The sequence below is a fragment of the Aphidius gifuensis genome, linkage group LG3, assembly GCF_014905175.1.
Source record: "Aphidius gifuensis isolate YNYX2018 linkage group LG3, ASM1490517v1, whole genome shotgun sequence".
Taxonomy (NCBI): domain Eukaryota; kingdom Metazoa; phylum Arthropoda; class Insecta; order Hymenoptera; family Braconidae; genus Aphidius; species Aphidius gifuensis.
This window is the reverse complement of record NC_057790.1, coordinates 21,254,054-21,273,379: the sequence shown is the minus strand read 5'-3', so window position 1 is coordinate 21,273,379 and position 19,326 is coordinate 21,254,054. Positions and strand designations below refer to the sequence as shown.

Sequence of the window (19,326 nt, the reverse complement as noted above, 5' to 3'; positions counted from 1 at the left end):
AAAAATCGATCAATTGCAACTACAGTATTTCAAAGATTTTTCTATATCAAAATAAAAAAAATTTCTTAGCTTATAGTCAACTTATTGTATGCATATTAAAATCTTTAAAAAACAAAAAAAAAAAAATCGATGATATAAATATTTTTTTTTATTATTTACAAAAACATTAGTAATTATTTATAAAATAATGTTTAATATTAAAAAATTTTTCAGTCTTGTTTACTGGCTGTTGCATGTATTTTATTTACATTTTATATCTGCATGTTTAATTATATTTATGTTATTATATTTTTTTTTTAAATAATAATTAAACTTGATAAATTTATTCTAAAATTAATTTATCTTTTATTCTCTTAATCATAATGTAAATAAATTTCGAATCATAAAATAATCTCAAATTTTTTTTCCAACTAAAAAAATTAAACTATCAAAGTTTATTCTAGCATGCAATTTTTTTATTTTTTCATTATTAATTCCTAGTATTTTCATTTGAAATATATATTTAAAAAATTCTTGATCTTTTAAATATTTTATACTTGTCGATAATTAAAATCTTACGTCATCAACAGCTGTGCAAATTTCAAATACAAAAAAAATTTTAAATCAAATAATTTCATGGTCACAGTATGATAAGTGATTAAAGTAATTTTTTGATCTTCAAAGATATGCATTTAAATGAATGTAAAATTAAATTTATAACGAGCTATATATTTGTTTATCTGTTTAAATTAATTCATAATTTAATTGGATTATAAAAATATATTTTTACGTGATGCCAGGTATCAGAACTTTGTCGAATTAACAATGCATCTTTAATGAAAAAATAAAAATAATGAACTAACATAGTATTTACAGGGTTAAAAAAAATATATAATGCAAACTAACAAAAAAAAAAAAAAACAAATAGATATGCCTTAATTATTATTAATCATCTAAAAATTATATTAAATTTTTTAATTTATTTTTTAATTTTTTTCGTTTAATGAAATTCGAAAAAATATATTTCCAATCATTTTATTTTATTGATGATTGATCGGTCAGTATAATAATATAACATAAAATAATAAGAAAATATTTTTTATTTTTACGTCTTGTTGACGATAAATATTGCGCATGCGAGTAACTCTCAAGGGGTAGTTTTACAGAGCAATAATAAAAGAAGAGACAGAGGGCTAAAGTACGATCCGGTTCGCTCAGCTAGCTAAAAAATTTACTATTGTGTTCACACCCATATTTTTTTTTTTTTGTTATACATATATGAAAAAAGAACATAATTAACAGTTTAAATTTTTATTTAACATAATATTCAATTAATATTATCAATAAATTCCCTCAAATTATTTTAACTTATCGATCATTTAAAATTTCAAAAAAGAAAATTATTTTTTTCTAAAAACTCGAAGATTGTCAGCGTTAAAATCTACAGAGAAACAGGTAAGTCAATGACCTCTAGTGCATATGTAAAATTTTTTAAATATAATACCAAATAATAGCCATTAATTTAATAGAATAATAATATTATTTAAAGCATAATATTAATGGCAAAAAAAATATTACAAATAATATAAAATTAATCGAAATTTTAAACAAGAAAAATAATTTTTATAATTTTATTTCACAACAACATTATATGTCAAATAGATAAAATTAAATTTTAATTATTATATTTAATTTATAAATTAAAATTAATTTACTCTCGGCGACATTTAGAATCCAAATAAGTACTTGTAAATATGACGTCATAGTAAGTATTATCGATTTGTTTTGAAAGACCAAAAAAAAAAAATGGAAAAGAGAGAGTGTAGGTATATATTTCATAATAAAATTAAACGAGAAAAAAAATAAAATTTACAATATAATATTAAATGAAAAGTATATTTTAATAATTGATATGTTAAATTTGTTTTTTATTGTTTATTTATATTGTTATCAATTATTAAAAAAGTGAACAATGTCGAGCAATGCGATAGGAGGAAATCGCGCCAGCGCGGAAAGGGCACGGTCAATGAATACAAATGCATTTATAAGTAGAATGAAAATACAGATATACAATGTAAGCAAATATACGAGTGGGTGGATGGGTTGATAAAGTGGGTAGGTGGGTGGTTAAATACCTAGTCTATCTAAAACTGTGCAAAGAAAAAAATAATATAAAACAAAAAGAATGTTAAATTGAAATTTTTTCAATCAAGACAAAAACAAAAAAAATACATATATAACGGTTTTTTATGTGTGCATGAAAATATATATATATATTATTCAAGGCTGTGTACCACTATGTGTACATGTCAAGTCGATAAATGACGATGAAAATATAAAAAAATATATTATAAAATAGTTTTTGTGTATATGCGCGCGGCTTTAACATGATCACCGGTGAGTATAAATATATTATGCTAAAATTATATATTTATAAAGCAAAAAAAAATTATTTGATTCCATTGAGATTGATACATTGATTGAGACAATGTTTATAATGGATTTATTTTTTTTTTCGTGGCTATTTGGAGCGGTAAAAATGGGCGGAGAGAAAACGGAACAAGTGTCAATGAATTTAGCAAAGAACGTGTGATGCGTCAAATGGTGGCTGGCGGTCGATGAACATTATATTAATTTTTTTTTAAATTATTTTTCGAGGTCATTTAATTTATTTTGTTTATATTATAGTTTTATATAAATATATAAATTATTATTATCGATATAAGTTTTCTATTTATATTGATCCGTAAAAAAAAAAAAGAAAAAAATAAAATTAAAATTGATTTTAAACAAATTTAAATTTATAAGGTTTTATTTAATTATATTTTATCATTAAATTATTAAATTTTTTTATATTTATAAAATCAATTTATATCATTAATTTTTATATATTTTTTATATTTTTATAATACAGGAAATACGTCATGCGGATCAAAGACGCCCTCGTGCCAATTGCAATCCACAATGGAGTAAACAACAAGTAAGTTAAATTGAAAAAAAAAATTGATAAAAAATATATTACTAATAATTTAACATATTTAATATTTTATTTAATAACAGTCAAATTGATCGTCAAAATTTTGAGACAGCATCTGGATCAAAAATAATTGATGATAATAAATTATCATCAAGTGAAAAAATTAATCATACTAGTGGTGATTACAATAAAACACTTGGATACGAAATTCAAGGTTTTCGAGTTGCTGAAGATACAACAAGATGGTCATCAGTTGCTGTTGCACGTTCAAATGTTAATAATGTTAACAATTCAAAACGTATTAACAACAACATCAACAATAATATAAATACACTTAATAATATAAATAATAATATCAATAACAACAACAACAACAACAACAATAATAATAATTTAAATGTTTCGAGATTATCATTGAGTAGTTCTGCTGATAGTTTATCAGACTACGAAGGTAAATATAAAATACAAATTTATATTTTATACACAATTTTTTAATGAAAATTTATTTTTCTAGCTCATGAATATTCAGCAGGTTCAGATTGTTCAGATAATAGTGAAGATAATATTATTCCTGGACATTGTCGTGGTATAATTAATCCAAATTATCCAGGTTTTCAACATTTAGGATCATCATTTTTATCAATATTTGCTGATGAAGATCAACCAGATAGTAATTTATCATCAAAAATAAATGAACAAGATTCAATAAATATTGAAGTTAAAAATAATAATAATAATATTGTTAATATAAAAAAATTTGATAGTGTTAATCGTCTTGATAATTGTAAAGGAAAAAATAAATTTTTTTATGAAAAATCAAAGCTAAATATACAGGTAAATATAATTAACATATATTTGATGATTTTTATTTTTTTTTAATTTTAATTATCTTTTTTTTTTTATCAGGCGGTAAGTGAATTTTATGACGGTGTTGTATCATCATCAGAAAAGTGTTTAAATTACGTTAAAAGTATAAAAGATTCACACAACGAAAAAATTATTGTAACACCTTGTAATTCAAACGATATTATTGATAGTAATTATTTACAACCTTGGAATCACGATCAACCAATTGAATTTGAAGTTGCTGAATTACAATCAAGTTTAATTGAATTACCACAATTTCCAGAAATTGAAAAAATACCATCTGATACAGTTAAAAATTGTGAGGTAATATATATTATTAAATTTTTTATAATAAATAAATAACTTAAAAATATTATAATTATTTTTTAAAAATAAATATGTATATTTTTTTTTAATTTTAGCAAGAGGAAGTTTCAATGAAGCGAATGGATTTAATAACGGAAATAACAAAACATCCTCAAATGATAAATGATGAATTAACAAAAAATATAAATGATATTGAAATAACAGAATCAGATATATCAACACCAGAACAACAGCCATATACAAAAATTGAAGAAATTGATTTATTATCATCAATTGGACGTGATATTGGTGTTGATCTTGAAAAATACGTTCAACCAGTACCAGATGTTGTTGCAATGGAATCATTAAATGGTATTATTGAAGATACAAATAAATTTAATGATGATAAAAATATTGATACAACAATAATTGATTGTCGTAAAAAAGAAAAAATGACTAGAAATCATCAAGCACGTAGACGTCAACAAACACATATTAATCAACGTAAAAATGATAATAAATATCGTCAAGATGCTGTTGATAAAGTACCAGGTAGTTTTGATATTTATAATATTGAAACAGCATTACCAAAAATTGATCTTGATGTCATTGAATCACATTTACGTGCTGCACGTGAAGAAGAACGTCGTGTGAGTAATATTTTTATTTTTTTCCTTCTTGTTGTTGTTGTTGATAATAATGATGATGATTCACAAAAACATGGATATTTCATTTAAAGTCTTTATAGAGCACGCGCAAAGCTAGATATAATCCATCTCAAGTTTTATTTTTATTTTTAATCATAGATAAAAAAAAACAAACTTAATTTGAAGTGTTAGCTTATTTTTATATTATTTTTTTAAATTAAGAAAATAATAATAATAATTTTATCTTACTAAACATGCTCAGTGAGATGAATAATATATTTTTTTTTTTACTTTGTTCCCTTGAACTTGAAAAATCAATGGCCAACACAGGGTTTGTTTAAACCTCCCCCAATACTTTTATCATCCCCCCATTATTCGTTCACAGTGTTCCATGTCCAATAACAAGGGGGGTGTTTGGGTGAATAAAAATAATCCCATAGTATAAGATGAAAAAAAAAAAACTAAATCAAAACTGATGCATTTCTATCGTGAATTCTGTTTATATAACACGAGCTTGTTCCATTTATTCATAAAATTTCTATTAATATTTTTTCAATGTGCTAGTTTGAGTATCATCGTTTATACAATATTTTTTTTTTTTTCTTTTTTACAACTCAGTGTAAGAGATAATTTAAACAATTATTATTTTAAACGAAGCTAAAGTAATGACACATGCAACTTGACATTTAATTCAACTAATTTAATATTTTTTTTTTTTTTTTATTGTGTAAGTTTGCTAATATCATGTGATAAAAATGCACACTAATTGGACTAAACATATATCTGCTGATAGACCTAAAAATCTTAATTTAAGCGGGAAAAATTATCAGGTATATTATAAAATTTGCTAATTAAATTTTTTATATAACTAGCATCATACTTTTTTTTTTTTTTTTATTATTTACGTTTCTTATGACCTTTTATACTATCAATAAATTATTAAACAGGTCACTGATTATTGTAAAATTTTATAGCATCTATAAAATATTTAATATAAGATAAATTTTAAGAATTTTTAAAAATAATAATTTTATTGAAATTTAAACTGACAATGAGTTGTCGTTTTGCATGATCAATCAAGCGATTATCGTCCGGAAGCATACAGTTTTTTTTTACAAAACGAAAAATAATATAAAAAAATAAATCAATCTTAATCAAATACTTGATTTTATTTTGTTTTTATTTCAAACAAAAGGTAATTATTATTATTATAATTATTTGATAAATGAAAAAAACATGAGTGTACATTTAAACAGTGAGATTTATAAAATGAGAAAATAGGAATGATGGAATATCTAAATGATATCCCAAGGCGTTTTAACACCGGGTAAAAGCAAGTAACATGTTACTTTCACTCGACAATAATTTAACTTGGCTATACTGTATATTCAACAAAAAATATCTCAGTTTAATTTTGTTTTTCGATGAGTGTGCGTAGATGTAATATAATAAAAAAAATAAATAAATTTAATAATGGGAAGTAGTAACAGAAATTGGCCAAGGCATTATAAAAAAGATTCTAGATTTGTTGCTGATTTGTATACATTTACATACGATCAAGATTTGGAATCAGTGAGTTTTATCAATAAAAATAAAACAAGAATAAAAAAAAAAATGTGATAAACATTTATAATTAATATAATAGAAATTTATATAGTTTTGTAATTTAAATTGTCTTGATAATTAGTTTGATGATGAGGAGCCTGATAATTATCTAGTCCAAGATACCAATGAAGTGAAGAAAATTATTGAGCCAATTGATGAAAATAAAAAATCATCGTGTTTAAATACTGACAGGGGTGATTTATTAACGAGATTTGATAGAATTATTCGTGGAGATAATATTAATGAACAGGTAGAAAATATTGTTTAAAAAGTGAATCATGTATTTATATTTATCAACAAATTATAATTGAAAGAGAAAAAAAATAAACAACATGATATTTTAATTTATCATTGATTAAAAAAATAATAAAATATACACTGAGAAAATTTTTTGACGAAAAAAAGAAGAATATTTCTCGATAATAGAAATAAACTTCTTGGCAAGAAAATTTTTGAAAAAAGAAATAATTTTTTTTTATATAAATTATAATTGTTTTGTAAGGAGAAAGAAAAAAGTCTTGAAATAATCGAAATTTTATTATTTCATACAGATGGCGTTTTGTGTCAAACGATAGATCATTTTCGTCAAGGAAAAAACTTCTAAAAAGTATCCCCACCACGCCTTGACACTAACACTACTACGTTCCCTATAATAGACTACATTCTTGTTTCGAACGACAGGGGGTATTTTTTAAGGAATAAACTTCTAAAGTTATGCCACAATATGTTTGACTCGAATAGTAAATGTTTGATAGAAAATTTTTATCGTTTTTTTTTAAATGAAGTACTATTTGTTTTAATTAATAAATTATTTAATTCAAATGATAATAAGCAAATGTAGGAAGTAGTACTTGGCTTTCAAATAAAAAATTTGACATTTCTTACAAACAATTTAAAGTTACAAACAATTAAATTATTGTTTAATACAAATCAATTTTAGTTTAATTTAAATAATTAAAAGTTTAATAAATTTGGAAATAATTAAAAAAAAAATTATTGAAAAAGAAATTTCATTTTTTATTAATTTTTTTTTCTGTCATTTATATTTATTCATCATTAATTTTTGTTTGTCGAGAAGGGTCTAATTATTTATATATAGTTTTTTTCATTTATTTATTCCTAAAAATCTACCTAAATACTAAACTAAACCTAAATTGCCGTAACCGGGATTCGAAACCTAGACCCTCGAGTAGGGAAGCAGACGTCTTAACCGCTGCGCCACGTCATCGCATGTTGAATGTAAAATTTTATTTCTTGTACTTGATGAACCTGAATATTAGAAGAAAATGTTAATGGTTATGTTTTATTTTTTTTTTTAATCATCGTATATCAATTATTTAAATATCAAAGAAAAAAAAAAATTTATTGTTTTATTATAATAAATATAATGCATGTAAAAAAAACTTCCTTAGACATAAAAAAAAATTGTTTTTTTTTTTTAACTAAATTATTTTATTTTTCATCATAACTGAGAGTATTAATTTGAATATAAAATTACAGTTTTATTTAATAATGAGGGTCTGGATGCAATAACACGTCGAGCGCTCGAAGTCAAGAAAATGCTATGTTGCCGTGGGTGGAAAATAAGAAAAATTAAAATTAAAAAATTAAAAAAAAAAAAAATACAGTCGTCGATAAAATTAAAAAATACATGTTTTTCTCCAAATAAACTTTTTTATATGATAATTAGTTTACGAGATAAAAAATAAAAACGAAATTTTTTTTTTTGAAAAAAATACTTTTTTTTAATCATATAACTCGAGACAACTTCTTTAAAAAGTAATAAATCGACCTGAAATTTTGACTGTAGCTTCATTATAAGCTACCGATTGCAACAGTATAATAAAAAAACTCATTTATTCATATTGTTTAATTTTTATTATATGATTATTTAATGTCGAGGAAAAATTCAATGTGTCTAACTTTGAATGAAAAAAGAGTCGGAGAAATTTAAAAATTGAGTAACTTGTCAGTGGCAATATTGTTGAGCAGTATATCAAGAAGTTTTTTACAAATTTTCAGATATTTTTTTTAATTATTTACTGAGTTATTAATTTAACAACAAATTGCGCGTATACTGTTTGTATTTATATGGATATACAAACGCGCGAACATACGCGTTCGCGAGAGAGGGGGCTGACGATCACGCATACATAGCCCTAACGGCAGCTCGCAATTTGTTGTTAAATTAATAACTCAGTAAATAATTATTAAAAATATCTGAAAATTTGTAAAAACTTGATACTGCTCAACAAGCAACTGACAAGTTGACGAATTGCCATTTCAGGACTCATTTTCATTCAAAGTTAGACACATTGTCGACATTAAATAATCATATAATAAAAAATAAACAATATGAATAAATGAGACAACTTTGTTATCGACGCTTCATGATCAAAATTTCGGAATAAATAAAGGTGTCTCAGTTATATGATTTAAAAAGTATTTTTCATTTCGTTTTTATAAACAAACATAAAAAAAATTTAGAGAAAAACATGTATTTTAATTTTATCGACGACTTTATTTTTTTATCAATTTACAATTTTAATTTTCACCCACGGCAACATACTTTGACTTCGGCGCTCGACGATGTTATTGCATCCCGACCTCATTATATATTTTATATTCAAATTAATACTCTCAGTTATGATGAAAAATAAATAATTTAGTTAAAAAACAATTTTTATGTCTAAGAAGCATGCATTATATTTATTATAATAAAACAATAAATTTTTCTTTGATATTTAATAATTGATATCGACAATTAAAAAATAAACATAACATTAACATTTTCTTCATATTCAAGGATAAATATGCAAGTAAAATTTTACATTCAGCATGCGACGAAGGGTTCAGGTTTCGATAAATTTTAGGAACAAATAATATATATTGACCCTATGAACAAAATAAATATGAAATGACGAAAAAAAAATTAATAAAATGAGAAATTTCTTTTTCAATAATTTTTGGTAATTCAAATTTAATAAACTTTTATTATTTAAATTAAGCTAAAATTGATTTGTAAACAATAATTTAATTGTTTGTAACAAAATTTGTCAAAAGAATTTTACATTTGCTTATTATCATTTGATTAAATAATTTATTAATTAAAACAAATAGTACTTCATTTAAAAAACGATAAAAACCATCATCAACATTTATATTCAGTCGAAACGCCTTACCCCTGTCGTTCGAAAGAATAGTCAGCCGAAGTGTTATGTCCGTGGATACTGAAGTTTTTCCTTGACGAAAATCTCGACAAAACACCATCTGTAATAAATTTTCGAACTTTCTTTCTCCACAAACTGATTATAATTTATATAAAAAAAAAAAATTATTTCTTTTCAAAAGCACAAGCCGAATAAAATGTCAGAAGTTTTTTTTCTCAGTGTAATTTTATTTTTTATAGCGTCGAAATGACAGAGAAGAAATTCGTAAACGACTTGCAATGGGTCCAGATGCTGATGACATTAAAACAGAACGTGGAAAAAAACCAAGTCTTCAATCACGTCTTCAAAGTGGTAATTATAATAATATTAAAATTAAAATTAATATAAAAAAATAATTAAATAAAAATATTTTATTAATAATAGGTATGAATCTTCAAATATGTTTTATGAATGAAACACCATCAGACAATGAATCACCAAGTTCAGAAACAGAATCATCACCAAGTATTAAAAAAATACAAAAAAATAATAATATTATTAAACAAACAAATATTGCTGCAGCAAGTAGACCACAAATATTAAATCTTCCATCATTGAGACTTGAAAAAAGTGGTATTGATGGACCAATTGATGAAGCTGATTTTTTTGCAAGACAAGCTAGATTACAAACTGAAGCTAGAATGGCACTTGCACAAGCTAAAGAAATGGCACATATGCAAATGGAAGTTGAAAGACAAAGACTTACACAAAGTCCAATAACTGAAATGGTTCGATCTAGTCTTGAAAAGGTAAAAAACAAAAAAGAAAATTAATTAAGTATTTTATTAATTTAAATTAATTAATTTAACCCATTAATTATACAGGTTGGTGTACAATTAGGTGAAGATAGACGTAGATTATCAAGAGTTTTATTAACAGAATTAAATGTTGCACAACTTCAAGTTGTTGCAAATGATCTTCATGCAAGAATTGCTGTATTAAATGAAGCACTTGTTGAAGGTTTATTAAGACGTGATGATCTTCATATGGAACAAGATTCAATGCTTGTTGATGTTGAAGATCTCACAAGATATCTGTAAGTATTATTTTTATCTATATAAAATTAATTAAATTTTTTTAAATGTCGAAACTGGTTAATCTACTATTTTTAATTCAGAAGAATTGAAATTTAATTTTACCTTTTTTTTTTATGATTACCATTAGAAAGTACTTTCAGTATTTTATTTTCATATTTTATTATTCCAAGAAATTTTATATAAACTCGTTAAATATTATTATAGCAAAAAAAAAAAAAACTTCTGAATGTATAAGTATAAAAGAAATGTTTCGACAAGTTTACTTGTTTTTTTTTTTATTTGCACTGTGTGTGATCTTGCTTTGCTAAAACACAAAGAAAAAAAAAAAATTTTGCTTTTTCTATCGCTCAATTTCCTCTTACCTTATCGTCTCTTAGAAATAAGTAGACGTCGGTGTATGAGGTGAGCACTTATTTTTTTTTTTTAGTGGTACCAAGGAGAGCGCATTTAAAAAACGTCAAATCATCAAAGAACAATCATCAACAATTATTGGAAAACATCGTTATTTAGCTCAACAAAAAATTACATTTATCAAAAATTGTATTGCTAATCATAATCTGGTTAATTTTGTTCGTAAATAAATTATTAAATATCGTCAATATTCATATAATAAAATAATAACAATAATATAATAATAAAAATAATTAAAGTAAATTAAAAAAAAAAAAATCCATAATAATCATTACGTATTCCAGAAAGAAAAAAAAAACATTTTACAGCTTCATAAATAATAAAAATATAATGAATAATTAATTTAGAAAAAAAATATATAAAAATATTTAAATTTTATTTATAACTAAACTTAAATATCTTCCCTTCGTGTATTCAACCATGCATGTGTCTTTTTAATTGAACCACCACTATTTACAAAATTTAAAAAAAAATATAAACATAGAATTTCAAAATAGATATTCAATGTTGTATATATATTCAAGTTAATAATTTTTAAATCATAAATAGAAAAAAAAATATTATAGAAATAAAAATTCCTGTTAGTTGGCAATATCTTTAAAATGAAAAGTAAAAAAAATTCCAGATAAACAAAAACAAGCAATGATATAGAAAAGAAAAAAATAAATAATCATGACAATTATTATATTAATAAATAAATGTTTAAATAATAAAAAATAAATAAATTTCTGTTATATAATTGATTTAAAAATAATCATAATGTTTTCATAAATTATTTAAGATATTGTTAAAAATTTATATTTACTGTAAAACATCATTCACAATTTAAAAAAAAAATAATTATTATAATTTCAGTAAGTCAACATTTACATATTATCTACAAAATATTTTTAATTGTAATAATATATAATTAATATTATACAAATTGTAAATAACTAACGTAACAAGGTTTTTTTTCATTTTTCCATAATTGTTGTATTTCTTTTTTTTTTTAAATATAAATTTCAACTATTTCTTTTTAAATATTTTATAAAAAAGGACTCACATTGATTGAGAGCATGGACGAGAAGGCACAGGGGCAGTCTAGTTTGAATATACATTAAATTTAAAAACGAAAAAAAAAAAAATTTCGTTATAAAATTTTCAAGTTGATTTATTTCGTTGGCACTATCCTTGCTCTCATAATTATCGTCTTGTTATTATTGTTACATTGATAAATAATAGCACCAGATGAATTGGGCATTTAAATAATTAACTTGCAAAAAAATTCAAGAGATTCATTAGTCGAAAAAAAAAAAACATCAAAAAAATGTTGTATCAAATTGTTGATGCGCGTTCAAATGTATTAATCACATATTATTTTTTTTTTTGTAAAGTTGAAAAATTATTAAGTATCTAATCGTATTTATAATAATCATAAAATCTACTATACAATAAAACACTTGGACCTCATTTAATCATCATCATCATTATCATCATCATCTTTGTCGTTTGATTTGTATAATTAAAAAATAAAAAAAATCAATAATAAATCATCCAAAATATAAAGACATTTAATTTATGTTTTAAACCGTTTAAACATTATATCAAATTTTAATTCAACCTTATTACATGTTAAAGTAATAATACTATAAAAATGATCAGAACTCTGAATCGTATTTTTTCATTATGGATATATATAAATTTATATAATTAATAATAAACACAATTCCTTCGCAGAGAAAATATTAACGATCAAATTTTTTCGGTAAATCAAAAAAAAAAAAAAAAATATTCTTAAAAAAATAATAATAATAATAATATCCCATTTATGTTTTTTTCTAAATAGAAAACTGGAAAAAAAAAAAAGAATTTGTCAAAAATTTTATTATTATAAGACTCAATTCCCTGGCACTTGGCAAGAAAGACTCGCGATAAATGGCAAATATGTATTTGAAAAAAAAAAAAAAAACGAAATAAATTGATTGTGCTTTTGACAATTGAGATTCGTTTTTCTTTTTTTTTTTCTTGTTGTTTTTTATCAGGTTCTATTATCATAACGAAGCAACATGATTAATAGCACTGGCGAGCTTTTTAGCTTCATCAAATTTGTATAATAATTAGAGAAAAAATTAATCAAAGAAAAAAAAAAAATTGATTTCGTTTTTATTTTCCCATGCTTGCATTTGCTGGTAAAGTTGCAGATCTTTGTTGAACAGATAAAAATGGCTTGAGTGTTGATCTTGTTGATTCTCTGTAATATAATTTGAAATTTTTCAATTTAAAATAATAAATAATATACAAAGAAAATAAAAGCAACAACATCACAATAAAAAAAATAAAATAAAATAAATACCAATTTTCTAAAGACAATAACAATAAAAAAAAATAGCAGTAGCATATATATTTAATAATAATTATAAAAAATAAATTTAAAAAAAAGTAAAAGATATACATCAATAACATGCACGTGTAAAATATATATGCAAATATATATTTGACATTACAAACCATTTCCAAAAAATGTAGCTTAAAAAAAAACAAAGCTTAATTTAGAAGAAAAAAAAATATACATACTTAAAAACAAGTAAAAGTATAACTTTAAATTACCCAATCATGCGTTTTCACAAAAACAAAAAGCTACTTGTTGTATTTTTTTTTTTCATTTATTTGTATAAAATATTTTTTTCCATTATTATTTTTTATCTCTACGCTACCTTGGTGATACACGTTGTCCAGTACAATCAACATGTGAATTTGCTTTATATCCACATTTTTGTATGCGTCTTGATAAACGTGTTACCCAATATTTTTGATCATCTGGACTACCAGCAAGTAATAAAAGTTCACGTGCACTATTTGGATCATAATGTAATTTACAAGGTGCAATCGTATCTTCTTTTTGATGTTCTTTATGTACTTTTATATGACATCCTAAAAAAAATATATATAATAATTTAATATTTACAAATAAAAAACAAAAAAAATAAATCAAATATTAATTAGCATACTTCGACATTCAAGTGCTGGTGGTGGTCTAAACATGTGCCAAAGTTGTTTAGAGCATACTTCACATGTTGTTGGCATGTGATATGATATTGAAATAAATTCATGACCTTTAACTGGTTGAGTACCAGGTTTATCAGTCAATTGAGGTAACTCTGGAGTTGGTAATGTATTTCCTTCATCACCAGGACGTCTTGCTTCACCTTCACCAGCATAAAGTAACTAAAAAATATAATAAAACTTTTATTATAATAATAATTAATTAAATTATTAAATTAATAAATGATTAAATAATAATAACCTGAAATATCCTAGGAATATCTTTGGCGTCTGCTCTAATAACATCACCTTGTGTAACTGATCTAACATGAAAGCTTAACAAGTTGTTTTTTCCAACCGTGTCTTTTAATATTTTGTTTATTTGGTACATGTAAAAATCCTTCAAGTCTTCTTGCACCATGATCTGGTAATACAGAATCATCACCATCATTTTCAATTGATGATACACTTGCTGTTTCTGAATTCATTGATGATATTTTCATTTGTAATGTTTCAATTTCTGAATCTTTTGAATCTAATTCCATTTGTAAACGTAATTTTGATTGATTTTCTTCAACAAGTTGAGCTTGTAAATCTTGAAAATCTTTTTGAAATTTAGCTGTAAATTGTGAATATTTTTCACGTTCTTGTGTTATTTCTTGTTGTAATCTACGACATTCTTTTTCTTTTCTACGTAAATCAGCAGATGATGCTTTTTTATTTTTACCACCATGTACCACAACCATATCTTTTCTATTAAGTACTTGTGTTAATTTATTAATTGCTTGTTGTTTTAATAATTGTTCAGTTTTAACTTTAGCATTTAATTTATCAACTTCATCTTGATCAATTTGTGATTTAATAAGTTCATCATTATTTTCTTTAATTTTTTTATTAAGTTCATCTTTATCTTTAATATGTTGTTCAATATTTTTTTTTAATTCATTTTCATTATCTTTTAATCTATTGATAATTTGTTCTTTTGTTGCAATTTCATGATGATGTTTAACAAGACCATCTTTATATTCTAATTCTTTCATTGTACGTTCTTTTTCTAAATCAGCAACTGTTTCTTCAGCAATTGAACGTGCTAATGCTTCACTATCACCACGTGCTAATGATAATTGTAATTGATGTACCAATGAAATTCTTTCTTCATCTGATTCTTGTTGTATACGAGTTTTTTCATCAAGTTCTTCACGTAATTCTTGTGTTTGAGTTTTATATAATGTTGAAAAATATGCTTCAGCTTCAAGTTGTTCTTGTAATTCTTTTGTTTGTAATAAATCAACATTTCTTTGTGTTTTTAAATTATGTAATTCTTCTTCAATTTGACGTTTAGCTTCACGTAATTGACCAACTTCAACAACAAGCTGTTGTTCACGTGCACGTAATCTACCAGCATCTGATGATTGTTGTGCTAATTCTGTTTGTAATACATTACGTTTTTGTTGTTCTTGTTCAACTTGTCCTTGTAATGCTTTAACTTTTTCAACTTCCTGTCTATGTTCACCCTCAAGTTTTTGTAATCTTTGTTGTATTTGACGATAATCAACTGACAACATTGATGTTTGACGTTCTTTTTCTTGTGCCAATAATTCAGCTCTTTGTCTGCCATTTTTTTCTTCATTGAGCTTGACTTGTAAAGCTAATAAAAAAAATTAATCAATTCATTTAATAATAATATACCTTTCATAGACATCAATATATATACATAAATATAAATAAATTATATTACATACTCGTAGTAAGTCAATCAAAAGATTAAATTATCGCAGCAGAATAAATTAAAGAAAAAAAAAAAGTTAATAATGAAAAGTTTTAATAAATTAATTAAAATAAATTTGAGCTTTTACCTGTTATAACATTGTTAAATTTTTCTGCATAGCATGTTTATAACAACAATAATAATAATTTTAAATTTCGATATTTAAAAAAAAAAAATTAAATTCAATAAACAAACAAAAAAACTTACCTTTTACAGCTTCCATATTTGCTTCTTCTTTTGATAACATTCTTGATCTTTCAGTCTCATGATGTGCAAGAACTTCTTGTTTATATTTTGATTGTACTGCTTTAAGTTCCAATGATAAACTAGCTGCTTCTTTTTCTAATGCTGATACACGTTCATTAAGTTGTCTATTATCTTGTGTTGCTTTTTCTTCTTTTTCACGACTACGTTCAAGTTCAGTATATAATGATGATAAACGTGATTCAAGTTCAGCTGTTAAATTTGATGCTTGACTTCTTGAACTACGTTCTTTTGATAATTGTCCTTGTAATGTTGCAACTTCTTGTTGTAATACATCTGTTTGTGTTTGTAATAATATTTTTGATTGTTGTAATTCATTTTCTAATTGTTTTATTGTTTCACGTCCAACAGCAACTTCAGTTGATAAATTTCTAACTCTTGTTGCTGATTCAGTATCTCTTTCAAGTTTTGATTGCATTTCTTTAATTTGTTTTTCAAGTGTACGTACTCTATCAGATGTTTGTTGAAATGTTGTTGCATCTCTAGCTCTTTTATTTTGTTCATCATCAAATTTTTTTTTTAAATCAGCTAATAAATTTTCAGCTTTTCTACGTAAATCAATTTCATGATCAATACGTCGTTGTATTTCTTTATAATTATGTCGTAATATTGTTAAATCTTTATCAGCACGTCCAGCTTCATCACGTAATATTATTTCACGTTGTGTTAATTCTTCAAATTGTGTTGTTAATGTACGATGACGTTGTTCTAATAGTTCAACTTGTCTTTTTTCATTTTCAATTATATTTTCTAATTGTGTTATTTTAATATCATCATTAATAATACCATTATTATTAATATGATTATCATGTCCATCAACACTTTCATTACCACAATTATTATTATTATTACTATTATTATTATTATTATTATTAAGATATTTATAATCACCAGAATATGTAAAACCAATAAATGGTAAATGATCACCAGAAAATGCTTTTGGTATTGGAAAACTTTCTTCAGATGTATCTTCTTTTTCAACTTCATCAAAATTACTTGTATCATCATCACCAGATAATTCTGGTACAACTGGTGGTACACATTCACGTAAATTATCAAATGTCCATTGATCATTATTAAAAAATGGATGTAATTTAATTTCATCAATACCATTTCTACCTAATCTATTATTACGATCAATTAAAAATGCTGATATTAAATTTTTAGCTAATTCAGATATATCAAATTCAGTTGGAAATTCTAATGAATTACGATGATCCATAATTTTTGAATATGTACCAACAAGTGAATCAGCATAAAATGGTGTATCACCAACTAACATTTCATATAAAAATACACCAACAGACCACCAATCACATTCACGTCCATAAACACCTTCACCACCTTGTGATTGTAATACTTCTGGTGATATATAATCTGGTGTACCAACTGCAGTATCTGATCTAACTAAACCATCACTATCCATTCTCATACATGTACCAAAATCAGCAAGTTTTAAATGTCCATATTTATCAAGTAACATATTATCTGGTTTAACATCTCTATGTACAAAACCCATATTATGAATAGCATCAAGTGCTAATACAACTTCAGCACAATAAAATTTTGCCCATTTTTCTGGTACATCATAATTACCCATTAAAGTAACTAAATCACCACCAGGCATATAATCCATAACCATATAAAGATATTTATTATCTTGAAATGCAAAATGTAATTGTACAATCCATTCGGAATTTGCATGTGCCATTATATCACGTTCTTCCCAAAAAAATGCTGAATCTGAACGTTTTATCATTTCAAATTTACTCAATAATTTCATAGCATATACTTTTTTTGTTGAATTATGACGTACCAATTGTACTTCACCAAATGCACCACGTCCAATTACTTTAATTAATGTAAAATCATCAGTACGCATGCGCATTTTACATATATCACGAGCAACTGAATCATCTGTAAATAATAATTTACAATAATATAATTAGATTAATAATAAAAAATTTATTAACATTAACATCAACATTGATTTAAATTAAATTTATACTTACATCGATTCATATAAGTTTCAATATTTTTCATTCGTTTAACACTTGAATGATCACAATCAGCAACAAGTGCCTGTACAGTATCTAATAAACAATCAATATTTGATACACTTCTTGGATCTTTTATTTTATCCTCCAACATTTTTAAACGTTTGTTTCTATCTTCATCACGAACACCCTCCATATTTATTATTATTTGTTTTTCTTTTACACTTTTTTTTTTTTTCACACACTATCAATTTTTATAATATACACCTATATATTTATTATTATTTTCACAATGACACGTTTAACTTATTCCACCACTTGTCTTGTTGACTCATTAAAAATAATAAATAAATAAAAAAAAAAAAAAAGAAATAATAATATTGTAAATGATACCTTGTGAATTTATAGGTTTCTTTTTCTTTTTTTTCATTCATTAACTAAGTGCAATGATGCAATGACACTTTTGCATCAACAAATACCACATCATTCAAATCCATTTTATCTGAAAATTATAATAACATACATTAATTTATCAACAAATAAAAATATACTCCATGTATTAATTTTTTTTAATTATTCAACAATGAACAATAACAAAAAAAAAAAAAAAAAAAAATAGATTCATAAATATATTTTATATATGTGTTGGTGATTTTTATCTATCAGCATTTTTGAAAATAAAAAATAAATAAAATTCTTTTTTTTTTTTTTTTTTTGGTTACACACACATGCACACAAGCACATTGTTGATAATAATTAAAAGTTGATTGTTTTATGATTGTTTACATTGTTGCATGATTAATATATATTATTATATTGATAGTAAATTTCAATTAGTAATATTATAATAATAAAAAAGATGAGCTAGGTGGTGTCTCTAAAGAGGCAGGTTGCAACTTTTTTTTTTTTTTCCTTTTTTATCTTTCCTCTTTTTTTTTTTGTTCATCATGGACAAAAGAGTCATACACATATTCAATTCATAAATATAATCAACAATTAAATTATTAAATAATTTAAAAAAAAAAATAATAATTCAACATACCTCCTATTTTATGAATATTACAGTGTCCAGCACTTGTTTTATTTGATTGAAAAAATAACAAGTAAAAAATATATTATTTTAATTCGGCAAATAACCTTTTTTTTATTGGTATATACCAGCTGAGCCGTGCATGCGCCATTCGAGTTATTAATCTACTACGTATATCAAAAAAAACCACAATTTTTATCTTGTTGTTTTTTCGTCAACCAATCAG

General features: G+C 23.8%; 2 protein-coding genes across 6 annotated transcripts; one reads left to right on the top strand and one right to left on the bottom strand.

Annotated features, from left to right (window-relative positions):
- The first annotated feature begins 1,148 nt into the window (after positions 1–1,148).
- Positions 1,149–13,105, top strand: LOC122852760 (schwannomin-interacting protein 1 homolog). Of its 5 annotated transcripts, none has more exons than XM_044152725.1 (10): positions 1,149–1,434; positions 2,894–2,959; positions 3,040–3,407; positions 3,471–3,790; positions 3,863–4,126; positions 4,225–4,758; positions 9,770–9,881; positions 9,954–10,318; positions 10,394–10,605; positions 10,984–13,105. In XM_044152725.1, exons 2-10 carry the CDS (start codon positions 2,904–2,906, stop codon positions 10,991–10,993), a joined length of 2,241 nt encoding a protein of 746 aa, XP_044008660.1. In that variant the 5' UTR covers positions 1,149–1,434; positions 2,894–2,903; the 3' UTR covers positions 10,994–13,105. The 5 variants fall into 5 exon arrangements, with proteins under 5 accessions (XP_044008660.1, XP_044008658.1, XP_044008661.1 ...); XM_044152723.1 differs by having other exon boundaries at positions 1,159–1,434; positions 11,034–13,105; XM_044152724.1 differs by lacking the exon at positions 1,149–1,434 and adding an exon at positions 1,988–2,376.
- LOC122852758 (rho-associated protein kinase 1-like) lies at positions 12,988–19,250 on the bottom strand. The gene is given in 8 exon segments (XM_044152721.1): positions 12,988–13,250; positions 13,714–13,930; positions 14,008–14,224; positions 14,304–14,379; positions 14,381–15,689; positions 16,017–17,990; positions 18,086–18,572; positions 19,113–19,250. Coding segments are annotated over 7 exon segments (4,062 nt in total). The 5' UTR covers positions 18,267–18,572; positions 19,113–19,250; the 3' UTR covers positions 12,988–13,162.
- Between the last annotated feature and the right edge of the window lie 76 nt (positions 19,251–19,326).

Coding starts and splice junctions, on each gene's coding strand:
- LOC122852760 (XM_044152723.1), top strand. CDS start 2,904: ATGCGGATCAAAGACGCCCTCGTGCCAATTGCAATCCACAATGGAGTA. Junction 2,960..3,039: donor CACAATGGAGTAAACAACAA/GTAAGTTAAATT, acceptor ATTTAATAACAG/TCAAATTGATCGTCAAAATT. Junction 4,127..4,224: donor ATACAGTTAAAAATTGTGAG/GTAATATATATT, acceptor TTTTAATTTTAG/CAAGAGGAAGTTTCAATGAA.